The 15,822-nt window shown below is 44.2% G+C and overlaps 1 protein-coding gene across 5 annotated transcripts in view; it reads left to right on the forward strand.

The window, feature by feature from the left end:
* The window catches only part of LOC1275458 (uncharacterized), a 35,293-nt gene that overhangs the window by 15,477 nt on the left and 3,994 nt on the right, over positions 1-15,822 (forward strand). For all 5 annotated transcript variants that reach the window (XM_061656051.1, XM_061656052.1, XM_061656050.1 and 2 more), the window contains 4 exons: positions 6,105-8,349; positions 10,040-10,325; positions 10,416-10,556; positions 10,729-10,951. In XM_061656051.1, coding sequence (XP_061512035.1) covers positions 6,218-8,349; positions 10,040-10,325; positions 10,416-10,556; positions 10,729-10,951 — 2,782 coding nt within the window. In that variant the 5' untranslated portion in view covers positions 6,105-6,217. The remainder of the gene's footprint in view (positions 1-6,104; positions 8,350-10,039; positions 10,326-10,415; positions 10,557-10,728; positions 10,952-15,822) is intronic.

Consider the following 15,822-nt stretch of genomic DNA (forward strand, 5'->3'; position numbering starts at 1 on the left):
GCTACATTTAATTAAAAACTAACACGAGCCAGCTCGCTAAGTCCCCTGGTGCCATTTTGATCGGGAGGGAATTCATGGCGACACGTAAGCAGACGCGTGTCGCTCGATAGAACTGCCGCCATCTTCGTATCGGAAAACATTTTCTTATCCCTGATGGGATGGCGGTCCGAGGGGTGTGTACCGACCTGAAGCTCACGGAAGTCATTCCATCTGGCTTTCGTATCCGGCCGTGCAGCAGCGTTACGTGACTTTTGCCAACTGAGGCTGTTGAAGGTCTGTAAACTATCGAGCTCCGGCCCGGGAGCTCCGTTGCATGCATTTTGCACCACAGTATCATCCCTATTTGCAATCAGTGGCTGCAATGATTTCCGCTCATTCATGCTGGATTGCTATGGATGGTGCTATATAAGTCAGCATCTGGTACAATTATGCTTCCGGTTGAATCGGTGACGGTAATTGAACCGGTGGCTGCTTCTCAGTGGCTCAAATCCGGTTGGTATAATTTTAATTGAATATTTTCACAAGGAAATTGATAAAATCTGTCATTTTATATAACACCACCCGGGTACGTGTTAATGCTTTACCATCTCTATAAACGCATTTGTATTATGTGAACGCAAATGTGTTATGACTATCAATTTACATTATTTTGTGTTTGAATAGGTAAGCAGTTAATAGGGCCACAAGTTGCTCTTACTTAAAATTTAAAGCCTTTGCCTTTTAAATATACTATTTAACATTTGGTTTGGCATCGGTCCCGTGGTACAGTCGTCAACCCGAATGACTTAATAATATGCCCGTCATGGGTTCAAGGCTGGAATGGGTCGTTACCCCGTAGCCGAGGATTTGACTGTCCTGCTTGCTTGGTTAAAAATTTAGTCTAGAAAACCTGTAAAGGCCGGCATTTTTGCGTAGAACCTATCGCCAAATAGAAGAAGAAAAAATGTGATTTGGTTATATCTCAAGTCATTGTTTCATTCCGATTTCATGCATTATATCACATTCAGAGTTGTTACTGTTACGCTTGCATTGCTCTGCGAAATGGTACTCCATAACAGTTTATCCTTTGTTCGTCTTTCACCTAGATGCATATGAGACATTTAAGTGACATTTAAGCGAAACGAAGCTTCTTTATGGCTCAGTTGCATTGTCACATCGAAACGAAAAAAAAACTAAACTAACTCATTCGAAATAGGTCAAGTGTTTCATTGTTTTTTCAGCATCTTCAAGATAAATTTGATGTGAAGAATTTGGAAAACGGTGCTATTAAGTAATAATCATCAAATCATACTGAGCTATCTGGCTAGTCAAGTTGTTTGCGTAATATAGGGTGTTCCAAATCACTTTCAAATGTGCACATAATTATTCACCAAGATGGGTTTCAACAGCTGTCAAATAGTTTTTGCTTCAAAATGAAATTTCAGTTTTAACACATGATTTTCAACACATAACAAAGAACTGTCAAACTAAATCCTGCTTGAGGCGTGTTGAAAATCATGCTGATGAAATTAAAAATGATTTTGACGGAAATGAAATATCAGATTGATGTGGATTAACATCTTGCCCGCGGTGAATAACAACGTTTTCATTCGAAACTGACTTGGAAAGCCCTGTACGACATTTATGTACGATGCAGTTACTAGATTTAGCTTTCGCAGTTTCTCTTTGCGTTGTTCAGTTTAGTCCAAATATAGAAAGCATAGTTTTGGAATATTTTGCATTTTTTTTTTTATGTTGGAATTAAATTGATCTATTTATATATTGGTTTTATTAAACAAATGCGTGCACTTTATGCCCCATTGCTAAGCATTTCGAGGTTGTGAAGTGGATGTCAGGATAGTAACTTGAATGATGCAAAAGTAATTGCCTGAACGTCCAGCTCATGGAAGTAGCATTTCTTTCAAACAATTACAACTCGTCAAAAAGGTAGAAATGAACTGAGGATAAAAAGTTCAAAGGAATTTTTCACTTGATTTATTGCTCATCGTATGCATCTATGACCGTGTATCGTTGCTGTACAAACGCTTACAAGAAAAGTCCCTGGAAGCATTCGTACTGATGTAAGTGCAGTTTTTTTATTGCGCGAACCAATCGCGAAATAAAATCACACCTTTTACGAAAACATTGATATATGATTGCTTATTTTTGCCATGTACAAAAGAAAGGTAGAATATTGTTTAAGATAAAAGCGTGTGTGTGTGTTTCTTTTGTGCTGCTGCTCGCTCTAGTGCCTTATCGATTTCGAGGCCTTTGTCGCAATAAAAAAACACACACACTTTCATCTGGGTCATCTGGGTGTCGGCATAAATATTGAAATGTTTATCGTGTCGGTCGGACAAAACGAATGTTACTCCAGGGAGCAAGGCGCAGATATGCCCGATATCGATATTGGTGTTGTGGCTATTTCCCTGTCGGTGTCGAACGGCCTTTGATATTCGTTTGTTTGGATGCACGATACGACAAGAAATTGTTATGTATGTATGCTACCTTTCGATAACGTTTTATTGTCGTGGCAGTAATTTGTGTGCGACACACATCAATAATAGAGCGTTCGATCTGAGTCTACATAAAGCAAAGCACGTCTTGTGGGCGTTAAATAGTACTTAGTGTTTTTGAAGGTAGACTTAACATACGGAAGCTTATCGTCTTATAAAGTAGCCGTTCTTATTTGATGCAAAATTCGAACATTCATAAATAGTAATAAATCCCAACAACTTCTGAGGAAGCCAATAACAGGAACGAAATGTAACGTGTAATGTTTTGTTGTGTTCTGTTTTCCTCCCAACAAATAATAAATTCATTCGACCATTCATCAACTACAAATACCGCACACAACTGTTTACATTACACAGCCATTAGTATTTAACCGAATCACGGCACAAATCGGTCGGTCTCTTATGAATTATCGATGCAGGAATATTTCAGTGCGGCCATAAAAAAACGATTCACTGTCGCAGGGGGGGCAAAATACAGCAACATAAGACAAAACGAGGGAAAAAGCGATATTACGCCCAGCTGTGTGATTCAATCCAGGATCAATATTTATAATAAACATTTTCCAATTTTTATTAGATCACTCTGACAGTGTCCAATGGTTTATTTATCGCTTCACAGAACGCCAGGGCCAGAATCGGGTGGACAGTGTGCGCCTCCTCCTGCCCTCTCCCATACGTCAACTACTAAATAATAAATTGAATTCGGTTCATCAAATTAATGCACATCTCATGCTGCTGCTGCCGTCCAACGCCATTAAGCGTCTACATGTGCTTTCGTTCGACGTTTCATTGGATGGTGTGGCTGGTTTTCGTTTTAGTTTTGCTGCTGTTTCCTTCCAATCGCACCCAACAGAAACTGTATCCTACCGAAGAAATGCGTGCGTGCTCGATGTGGTGTCACAGTGTGTCTGGCGCGTTTGCTCCACAAAACGGGCCGCAAAAGTGTGATAACGCTTCACACCAAGCAAGCAAGCTCTCTCTCCATTGCAACGGGTGGTGTTGATCTATTCACCTTCGCATGACTTTGTCCTGCGGGTGTGTAGGCATGCCAAAAATCGATCGATCGCTCGTTTCCATCCTGTCATTTTGGAGTTCCGTGTCCGTTGACCCCCGTTGAAAGAGTATGCGGTATGCTCAAAACACTCAAACTCACACACAAAAGCACACTTTTGCGATGTCATCAGATGGAACGGAACGCCGGGAGTGTGAGACAGCACAACGAAAGGCACACCATAAAGATGCTAACGAAGTATTTACTCGTGAAGCCGCCCGTATTAGTCGGGTTGTGGCTATCGGTAGAACGCCACCGGGCCATCTCTCTATACCCGGAAGAGGGGGAAGCAAAACAACAACTTGGCGGTTTTGTGTGTCTGTGTCTGTATCCATTACCAACTTTGTTGTGGTCCACTGTTTCTCTTTCGCTCTCGCTCTCTCTCTCTCTCTCTCTCTCGTCGGTATCGAATGTTGCGAAATACTTATGCCGTGGTGTGTATTAAATTGAAATTTATTGCTTTCTACCACATTCCGTGTATGCTCCTTGGTAGCAGCAAACTGTCCAAAGATATCTTTGGTGATGTTAGTATTGTTGACAATTTAAATGTGAGACATGGCTACTAAGTGGACGTGAGAGACGTGTGAGAGGGACTAGCCTGTTCTCTGCCTTTGGTTTGTCTGGTCGCTCCCGGGCGAAGTCCAACAGGGTGCTGGAGCTCCACGACTACGGGGGAGTGACATGACAGTTAGAGATGGAATTTTATTAACCACAGGTTCTCCTCCTCCCCCTCGGTGCACGATGTGACAGATGAACCAATTATATCAGCCGGCCATAAAATTGACACTAACCGGGCGTGATAAGAGTGTGAAATTTTATTTGATTTTGGGTCGTTCGGAACGAAGGGTGTGTGTATATAGAGTATAGCCAGCTACAGCTCTAGGAGTGTCGGAATGTGTCATAAATATTTTATTAAAATTGGGACGTGTGTTATGACACTCTCTCTCTCTTCTTTTTTTACATACTAACCTCTAAATACTTACTCCTGTTCTGTTGTAGCGACTACACGATCTAAATAGGAAACGAACCCGTCCGGCCTTGTAGAAGACGACAGCGTCTAATGGTTTGGCCACCATGCGGCTTCTAGTGATGTCTGCATCAATGCAATTAGAATGTTTTACCAGATGCGCTAAAAAAAGTCATTTTCAGTCTGTGTCATTTAAACATTCTTCAATCGTCCAAAAATGACAAAAATGCTTCACCTATGGTAATAAGCTAACTATTTCCGCTAAATTGGATTTAACCATTTGTGTACAACCGAACATGTATTTTGAAATCGTTTGTAAAATCGGTCGAAACTATGTTTAACTTTTCTTGAGCTTGTCTTATCGAGCCTGCGACGAAGCGGCATTTACATATTTTTCAGGCTGCATCTAAGGCTAGTTTTGTGTGTGGTTTTGTATGAAATGTTTACATGATTTCAGCCGCCAACTATCAAACTCCATATAAAAAAGCTGAACAGTATCGTAAAAGCCCTCTTCAGTATAAATCTCATTGATTGATGATGATGATTGCGCCATTTTTCTTTTCGATCCATTTTGAACATTTTCATATATGTGCTGTTGACAACATTTTCAGTTGTAAAGTTACATAAATTACAAAAAAAAAATTAAATCGTAACACAAAACTTCACGCTCGAGTTGAAATATCTGATATGAACCGTACCTGAGGCGAAGCATATCACGAATGGTCATCGACCCTTTCCGTTAATCCTTTTACACCGCAACGGCACTAATCTTCCGATGTCTGACGGCAATTTTATTCTCGACTTGCAATGCGTGCGACCTCTACCGGTAAGCTTGCCGCTTGGAAGACACTAGACCCGCTTTGCATGGGAAGTGTGTTTGATCGTTTAATTTTGCATACTTTACGCGACACTGCAGTACGTGACCGTGGAAGCTTGCTCGTTAATAAAAGGCAAATTTCATTTTTGGCCCAAATAGCAAAATCCTGGTGTTGCACCTTATGAAAACGGAGGAAAAGGATGTGTGCAAACAGAGTGGTGTATAATCACCAAAATTTTTGGGACAAAAATGCTTCCAATTGTGATGCAAAGTGTTGGATCGCTCAGCTCGCCAGCTAACCAACCATCATAACCAGTTGGGTTTGTTATTAAACTACAGCAAAAAAAAATGTCCGAAACGAAAATTGCGGCTGCTTTTGAGCGACCGGGACCTCTACCTTATGCCGTCGTCGGTTAGAATACTAATGTGATGTGTCTTTTTGTGGCAGAATTTTCGTGTGGGTTTGCCGTTTCGTAGAAAACATTTGCTGCGGCAAACGGCACTGTGCGTGTCGGGAAAACAGATTCCTTTTTTTTGTTAGTGCCATGTGGCCACGGCCATTTGTTTGTTTGCTCTTTTTGGACGGTATAATGTATTCACCAGAAACTATGCGTGAAATGTAAATATTGCGTATTTTTTGCCAATGCCATTATATTTGAATGTTAGATTTAATTTCTAAACGATATCTATAAATCCCTTTTTGATGAACTGATTAGCCAAAACCATCAAACACATACTAACTTTCTCACTCCTAATCTCTTCTCTCATTCGCAGTCACAGTGTAAAAAGATGCCTCATCGGTTTCTGGTAGCTCAATGGATTCAACGACTCTCGCGTAAACTGTACGACAGCGAATCCTACTGCAAACTATTGCCACTACAGTCAAGATGCATCTGCATACGCAAGTCGTCTTGATATTAGCCCAGCTGTTCCTCATTGTACACGTGACGGATCAGACAAAATGTGCCCTAACGTCCACGTACGGTACCGTCTCGGTGAGCTACTTCGCGACGCTACCGTCCGCACCGGACGCCGACGCCGATCTGGACGTCGAGGCCGACGCCGGGCGCCACCGGATCGACCTGACGCCGCTGGTGCCGACGGCGGACTACTCGCCGCCCCAGTCCGACTATCCAACCTACAATGATGACACCGAAGATGTAAATAGCTTTCTCAAGGTGCTGAGCTGCTCCGACACGAGCCTGCGGGCGGTCAACGAGGAGTACCTGCGGCCCGTCAACTCCTACAAGGGCATCCTGCTGGAGCGCGTGCCAGTGCAGAGCCCGGCCAGCGACCAGCTCGCCCTGAAGAACGAGAACTATCTCGAGATGGTGCGCTGGCGGGACAGCAACGTGACCGATCAGCAGTTCGCCCTCACGTTCGCCCGGGACGGGCGGAAGTTCAGCAACCTGATGATACTAGACCTAAGCGCAAACTTACTTAGCACGTTAAGGAGAGACTACTTTAGCAGACTGGAGCGGCTGAAGCTGCTGCAGCTATCCGCGAATCAATTACACAATCTTCCGAGTGATATTTTCACCGATCTGCCGAACCTGGTCGAGCTCGACCTGCACGGCAATCGGCTCGGCGAGCTGCCGCTGCACCTGTTCCGGCCGCTCGGCCGGCTGCGGGTGCTGAACCTCGCCAACAATACGATCCACGATCTTCCGCGCAACAGCTTCGCCGGGCTCGGCAACCTGACCGAGCTGCACCTGGCGCACAACCGGCTGTACGTGGTGCCGTTCCAGGTGTTCAAGGAGCTGCGGGCGCTCGAGGTGCTGGATCTGTCCAGCAACATGCTCGTCTCGTTCCTGGACAACTTCTTCCTGCTCAACAAGCAGCTGCGCGTGCTGCGCCTGAACGGCAACATCATCGAGAAGATCTCCAAGAACGCGCTGTACGGGCTGCGCCGGCTCCAGTCGCTCGACCTGTCCGGCAACAAGCTGGTGTTCATCGACCGGAACGCGTTCGACACGCTGGACGAGCTGCGGTACCTGAACGTGAACCAGAACCAGATCTACATCCTGCCGTCGACCGTGTTTTCCGCGCTCCGGTCGCTCCGGTCGCTCGATCTGAGCAACAACCTGATGCGCTCGCTGCCGAACTCGATCTTCGCCAGCCAGCACGCGCTGGTACGGTTGCACCTGGACGCGACCAACCTGGAAACGCTCAGCAACTGGGTGGCGCGCAACAACCACACGGTGAACAAGGAGGTGCTGCGCAGTCTACGCTACCTCTCGATACGCAACAACACCCGACTGAAGGAGATCGAGCCATGCGTGTTCCGCAATGTGCCGCACCTGGAAACGCTGCTCCTGTCCAACAACAGACTGACCAGCCTGCCGAAGGAGATTGGCGAGCTGCGCCGGCTGCGCTACCTGGACGTGGGCAGCAACGATATCATGTACATCCCGGAGCAGATACGCACCCTGCACGAGCTGCAGTACGCCAACTTCCTGGACAACGATTACGGCTGTGACTGCCACATGTACTGGATACTGAGCTGGCTCGACGAGCTGCAGGCGGAGAACAACACGCAGAAGATTTACGATCTGCTGCGCCTGTCCGAGCTGAAGTGCCGCAACGGCTATCCGGGCGACATTGTGCGCGTGCTGCAGCACATCAGCTGCTTCAAGCCGGAGCTGCTCCAGTCGTCCGAGAGCCGGATGCATCTGCTCAAGTCGGACGCGGTGCTGGAGTGCGTGTTTACCGGCAATCCGCCGCCGGACATTATCTGGATCACGCCGAAGAACGAGATCCTGCGGCACAGCCAGGAGCAGGATCAGAAATCGCTGCTGTTCGAGGATGAGCCGGGCGGCGGCAGCGGCAACCGCAAGTACCAGCAGGCGGTCGAATTCCAGATGCTCACGATGGACAACGTAACGGGCGATGGGCTGCACGAGGGGATAACGCTGCTCGAGAATGGCTTCCTGCGGATTCACAACATTTCCCGGCGCGACAGTGGGCTGTACACGTGCTACGCTATTAATATCATGGGCAATGCCACGGCCGATATACGGTAAGTGTGTGCTGCAAGCGATGTTCTGCACTGCTGTATGCGTGTGTGTGTGTGGTCCGTGGTAGATTATTCGATTCGAAAGGCTGGTGGTATTTTGGAAGCTTTTAGCTGGCTATAATAATTACATTAGCTGCACTGCTGGTAGAACAACATTTTCGCCCAATGTTGGGGAAACGGGCAAGCGGTTTGTTGCCGTCCTTTTATGTTTGCTGGTAATGTTTCACAAGATAAATAGCTGCAATTGTTTCTTCTTCTTCTTTGGCACAACAAACATTGTCGGTCAAGGCCTGCCTGTACTACTAGTTCTGTATGCGGCCGTCGACGCTATGGAGTAATGATGAATCCAGTCCATATTTGCCTTTATCATCGATATTTAATTTAATTATTGCGGCCCGCGACTGGTTTTTCGGGCTAACAAGTGGCCCACCGAAGAAATGAGTTTGACACATCTGATTTACAGTATAAGCTCCGTAATCCGCACTTGATTGAGTGCGAATGATCGAATGACGTTTTGACGTGTTTTTTAACTTCTTTGGTTAGTCTCGGTGCATGAGTTAATTGTTACATTATATACATTTTCATGTACGAAGAAAGCTTATAATTTAAAAAATAGAAATATATCTATATATATATATTTTTATATTTTTTTATATCTATATTTTTTTTTAAACCATAGTTCACACTACTTTTGACCGTACACACCTGTTCAGAATTTGATTGTCATAAGTGCAGATTTATCGAGCGTGCGGGATTGGATAACTGAGCGTATACGTTATTACCATAGCAAGATAATAGTCAGTCCTATCCGTATGGGGATGTTCCATTCGGGGCTTGAACCCATGACGGGCATGTTGTTTAGTCGTACGAGTTGACGATTTTACCACCAGACCAACCTAACTGCAATTGTTTAGATTCTAATATATTATTCCAGGCCAATCAGTTTCGGATATCAAATTCCTCTTTCTCTATTACCATGAAAACTCTGCATTCATTTATTTTCGTTGCATATCAAAAGAAGTAAAAAATTCCCATAAAAAAACACCAAAAACGTTGCGCTAAATTGAAATTCCTCCTGCTTTCCCTCTCAGCGTGTATTCGGCTTGCACTTTATATCAGTTGCATCATGCCCGAATGCACTTTTCGCAAACGCCACGCTTCGTCGTGCCTTCGATACATTCTACCAACGGTCGACCCGCCAGCTCCTCACAGCTGATGGAAATCGATTACGCCTTTGCAGGTTTTCTTCACTTCAATTACACACCCTCTTGCCTTGTCTTTCCTTTGCCGCCGTCCTACATCGTCCACTCCCTGGTAACCTAAATAACAGGGACGCCATTTGCAAGAATTTTATCGATACAAGCTGCTGCACTGTCGATATGGCTTTGATTTTTGGCCACGGCAAAAATGAATAATTCATACCAACTACGGAGCAAACAGCAGGGAGGAAATGAAACGGATGATATGGTTTTCGTGCTATCTTATGTTCTCGAACAGGCTCGCCCCTCTTGCCCTGAAATGGCCTTGGCATGGTATTTGCTCCTGTGCTCGATGAGTGTAATATATTTATGTGCGATTTCCTTTTCTCTTCCCTTTTCTTTTACTTCCCCTCCGCGCTATGTAAATTACACCCGTGTGGTGTGTCACCTGCGTGCTGCTGGAACTGCGCTGTGGGACACGGTGCTATTATTAGCCTCTACATCGATCCAATCGTGTTCTATCGCGTCAAGATCGGTAGCATCATTACCGGTGCAATTTCGGCGGCCGCCTTCCTAGCGCTGACGCTGATCTTCCAGGGCATTCGGCGCATCTTCATCCGCTTCCACATCGTCGATCTGATCTGCCAGAACTGTTGCAGCTACTGCTACAAGAACGACAAGACCTCGTCGAAGGCGCGCCAGATCTACGCCATGCTGGACAACATCGAACACTACAAGAGCCAGCAGCTGGAGCGGCTGCGCGATAACTACACGCAACAGGTACGCGCAGACGTATGGTTGGAGCTGCATGAAATTTGGTGTTACGTTTGTCAGCCGTTTAATGAATCATTATCCTTTCGTTTTTGGCAGGTTCATCGCATCAAGGACAACTGTGCCCAGCAGGTCGATTGGATACAGGGCAGCTACTCGACGCAGGCGAAACATTTGCGCGAAATCCGAGACATTGGAACGCATCATCTCACCACGCTGCGGGATCAGTACTACGATCAGGTGAGTATTGACTTGTGCAACACCGTACTAGATAGCAAGCAGTGTGCACTACTCGTGCATAGCAGAAGCTACGCTCAACTGGTACAAAACTAGAAATATATGCATGTGTGTGTGTGTGTGTGTGTCTATCATTCACTAACGCGCTCATTGCGTATTCCTTGCACACGTGCAGGTCCGCCGGGTACGTGACTATTCCACCGGTCAGCTGACCTGGGTGCGGGAGAACTACGTGTTCCAGCGCAACAAGATCCGCAAGTTCAGTGCCCACCAGGCGCTTCGGCTGCGCGAGGGCTACAAGTACCAGCAGCAGACGCTGAACAAGGTGCTGGAAAATCTGCCCAGCTTCTACTTCGAGAACTGCCGCGGCCGCAACGAAGAGGACGAAGATTTCGATGGTGAGTGTTGGGCAATGCTTAGGGCACCGGGTGCCGACCGGTTGCAGGGCAACCGTTGCAGCAGCTAGTAAATTGAGGAACGCTTTTGCTCTCTGCAGCGAGTAGCTAGCTAGTCGTTTAATAACGCTTTTTTAACTATTCGTAGTAGTAGACCTAGCCGTAGCTAGCGCACGGGTGTCGTGCCGTAGATAGCAAACTGTTAGTAATACTTTTTTTCTTTGTTTTTGTTACCCTTGTTTTATTAACCTTTATCCATTTCGACACGCTGCCGTTCCGTACGTACACGACCGATTTGGAATGGCTTTTCTTTCGTTTCGTTTTCTTTTCATTTCTTTCTTTCTTTCTCTTTAACAAAAAAAAATGTTACGGTTCGGCCACTACTTTCCCCCACAAATACACACAAAACGCTTTGCCCGATGCATCGGGTAACTTAATGCTTTAAATGAAAAAAAAACCCAGATTCGCGCTATCAACTGCGAAGAAATGATCAAATCACCAGATTCTAAGACGCTGCTCCGGCTACTCCGGCGGGGTTTGATTTACCGGAGTAGATACGATTATTGTTTAATTGGTAATTTAAAAACAACGACACAATGCTAGCCAGCTGGGCCGGGAGACCGGGCCCCCATTGTTGCAAACTTATCAGCGCTCTAGAGGCGTGATAGTTCAAATTCAAAACGACAACCGAAATGCAACCGACGGCACCACCACCCAACCAACACGAAGCACACCCAACCCAAGCAAGACACCAGCGACGAACTGCACTATCGGCAAACCGATCCGTGCGTTATCCTCGTTATCCAATGAGCCCCCCCCTCGCGTGATGGAGAAGCCCCCGCGCAGAGAAACCGAACCAAACCAAACACACGCGGCTTTTGCAATGATACATGGTAAAGTACGGCGAGCTATATTTAGTTTGTAAGAGATTCTATCTATCATGTGTTTGCATCTTGTTTATATACTTTATCGCTGGTTTTCAACACACTCACAGGCAATGCAATGATAGAATGATAGTTTTCAAAAGGCTAAGATTTGTTGTTTGCTTGCCTCCTCTGTGTCCGGTTCTATCCACTCGTTCTACTCCGTGTACAGCTATTCAATCACGTCTAACATTGGGCCAGGTTGAGGATGTGTGGTGGTCACGGTTGGTGCTGGGGCAATGGCGCATGCTGGGCTTGGGGGAATGGTATATTAGCTCCAGTTTCCAGTAATGTAAAGGGACTGCTATCAATTACTGGGTTGCTTCTTCCATTATGTAATGATTACCGGTTCATTGTAGTTATTTATTGCGGTAGTTTCCTATAACTTTTCGATATCATTTTAGTACAGTTTCATAGTATAACTAAATTTTTATTTTAATGGGCGGTTGCTCACTTTTAAAAATCGACCAAAAATCCAAAAACATAAAATTGTTAGTTCATGAAAACGAAATTTGAGTTACAACGAAATTAATTTTGTTTCCTTGCAATAGGCATTGCATTTTTCTCTACTTTTTTTTATTATTCAGAAGGAACGGTCCGAGAAGGCCATATTGCTTTTCTATACTTTTTATATTATTTTTAAAAATTGTAAAAAGATATCGATTTCGTTTTTTATTGTTTTTTTTTTGCCTTTTAAAATATTCAACGACTTTAGTATAGAAAAAATGGTTTAAAATTCATTATTTCAAGAAAAGTAAATGTGCACAATACAATTTTGTGGATAGTTTATGAAAATTCTAAGACATTACAATAATAATTTTGGGAATCTGTCAGTAAACGTTGTGAAAAATCTTATGAAACTTGGATCATGCTTAAAAACAATAAACTGGATAAATGTTTTTTAATATAAATTTTACCACAAAACCATCTTGAAAATCGCTTAAGTAGAAGTTTGTACTGTGATGCTTCCATTGGTACGTTTATAAGTAATTCCGCACTTTCCACGAAACAAGCTTTTCTAACAAACGCTTCCATCTCGTCGCTAACATCACTTGAAATAGAGAGCAGTACACACACACACATGTACGTTTGTAGCAAACAAATTCAAAGCTATTGACTCATTCGATTTCACCTCGGTTCCATGCTGTGAAATATGCATCGCTTTTGCTTGAACCATTTGCTTACTCGTTCGCTCCACCGCAAGCTTTCCTACTGCACGGTTTGCGCCTGGCCAGAGTGGCAGGAACAGGGACATACGGTTGTGATGGGCCCATTAGTTTCTGTTTTGATAGCGGCGGAAAGTATGTCCGTTTCAAACTGTCGCCAGTAGTGTATGTGTGTGTACCTACACTACCATCCCCACTCGAAACCATCAAACATTTTCCCAAGAAATGGAGGGTCGCCAGGACGGGCTTCTCTCGACCTCCATTACAAGCACATGTGGGTATCCTAATGTGAAGTTATGTGAAAAGTTTTTGTATGTGTGTTTTTTTTTTTTGCTGCCTCCCGTGGGGTCTCAATTTCTCCCACGTGTACCCAACGTACCGGGTCGGTTCTCGGGTCCACCCGGCCATTCAGGCACTTGAAAGGCGCGCAATAAACAGCTCGATTACGAAAACAGAAACCATTAACCTTGACCCTTCCCGGGGCTTCGGTTTGCAACCGTGGTGCAACGATGGCGGTGAACGTCAAAGACAGCGCCCGTAAGTTGCGTCCTTTTCCGCCAAACCGAGTGCCCTTTTCATGTAGCCATCGGGGATCGTACAGGAAATATAACGGGTTAAAGCTTACCGTGGCGCCTCCGAACCTTGCTTTTGCCTGCCCTCGTTGCCGGGTTTGACTGTTTGTGTACCAAACCGTTTTCGTCGCCAGTACATCCTTCCCCCACCCCCGACGGGTACAATCAATAGTTTGTCCCGCTACAGCTTGGCTGTGGATGATGGGTTTGGGGATTTGCTCGCTGTGTTGGTGTGTATGCCACGATGGTGCTGCTTACTGATGCAGCGCTCGAGAAGGCAAGGAAAAATCCTTGAACCCAGCCCGACACTGCCACTAAGCAGTTGATGTATCACCTGAAGAAGAAGATTGCTACTAGGTGGTGCTTGCTTTACTCAGGACTAGGTTTTAGTGCCGCACATAACCGCCTGATGCACCAAAAGTGCATGTAAAGTTGGAGTATTTAATGGATACGTTAATGTTGTAATAAATTATTCGATATTTATGTGGGCACAGAAAAGGAACCCGTAACATTTTAGGTTGGTGGATAACGGAAATGGAAAGTAGCTTTTTCATATGTAGAACGATAGTTTACATTGTACTTTTGTGTCCTTACTATTATTATTATTTTATTATTGATAGAGTCAGCAATAATGGAGCAGAAGCATTACTAATAGAATATTATTTTTCACTCTAAGGATAAGGTTTACATTTTTACGATTGCAAATCCTTGCTGTGACGTTTGAGAGAAGCTATTGCAGAATTATTAACCCTCTTTTTTTGGCACGATTCCTGGTTAATGCAGGCTAAATGCTTTACTAATATTTTTAATCTGTTACGCTACTGTTTTAATTTTATGTTTAATACGTTTGGCAATCTTTGTGACGTTTTAATAACGACACTACGGTTCCTAGAATTATTACTTATATGCTGTAAAAAATGGAATATTCAACGACAAATTAATAGACGGCCTAACAACATAGTTCTAAGCAGCGCAATAACAAAAAAACGATTTGCTATAAGCTGAATAAATACCCGTATTGCATTAGTTATTAATAACTATGATAATTATTAACTAAAAATAGTGAAGCATTATGTTTATTACATTATGTTACACACCTTCAGACGTTCAATATTTGTAAATGTAAGAAGCGTTCAAATAACATCCTTTATAAACGTTAAAATTCTTCATAATTTCAATTTAGCATAGTTGGAACATGGACTTTTACCCGCTGAGCTTGTTATCGCGTGTGATAGAAAATGTACTTCAGTGCTGCAAAACGTCAGTGTCAATGTCATAAAAAAATCTGACTGAAACAAAATCCATGTCAGCGTCTCGTACTCTATTGTGATAATCAGAAGTGATACTCAAAACGATTAGTGTGACCAATGCATGCTTCGTTACATTTTTCGACCAACGTTTGGCCAGTCACTATGTCATGACTTTTTTTTCACTGTGATCAGTTCTGCAAAATGTCACTGACGTAGTCATGATAAATTCCGGCTGAAAAAAAAGGTCAGCGTCACGTGCTCTACTGTGATGATCAGAGGTGAGAGTCAAACAGTTAGTGCGACCATCGTATGCTTGGTGACATTCTGTGCAACCAACTGTTGGTCATTTGATAGTCATGGGAGATATGCGATGCCTGCTAGTGGTTCCTAGAAACAAAATGAGCATGGTTTCTTGCTCTGTTTGACCCGACAGACCATCAAACCAGACAGAGCGAGAAATCATGCTCATTTTGCTGCTTGGGACCACACGCCAAGTATATTTCAAGAATGTCGTGATTATCACCGACAGAAAATGTCATTACCAAGTGAGTGATGAAGAATTGGGTGTTTAAGAAAATGTCATCAAGCATGTGATGGGTTTCAGTCATGAGTGTTGGTGTCTGAAACAGTGGCATTTGGCAGCACGGTTCACAGCCAGAAAATGTCATGATTATGCTTGCGCCGACATTAAGCTCAGCTTGTCAGTCAGAGTATCGCGTTCGACTCAAGCACTCGCATGTCATGTTCGACATGTCATGACGCACTTTCATTGAATATCAACAATGAGCATCAAGCTACCATGAATATGTTCATTGTTTTCGTTGGTGAACATCTCGTAATGCTTATGACATTTTGCAGCACTGATCAGTAGTTCTCTAACATTAGTGATATGGGCCTATTATGTGAAAAAAATATCATGTACATGAAACAACCACAAACAAATTGTAGAAAATAGTCATACAA

Source organism: Anopheles gambiae, chromosome 3 (genome assembly GCF_943734735.2).
Source record: "Anopheles gambiae chromosome 3, idAnoGambNW_F1_1, whole genome shotgun sequence".
NCBI lineage: Eukaryota > Metazoa > Arthropoda > Insecta > Diptera > Culicidae > Anopheles > Anopheles gambiae.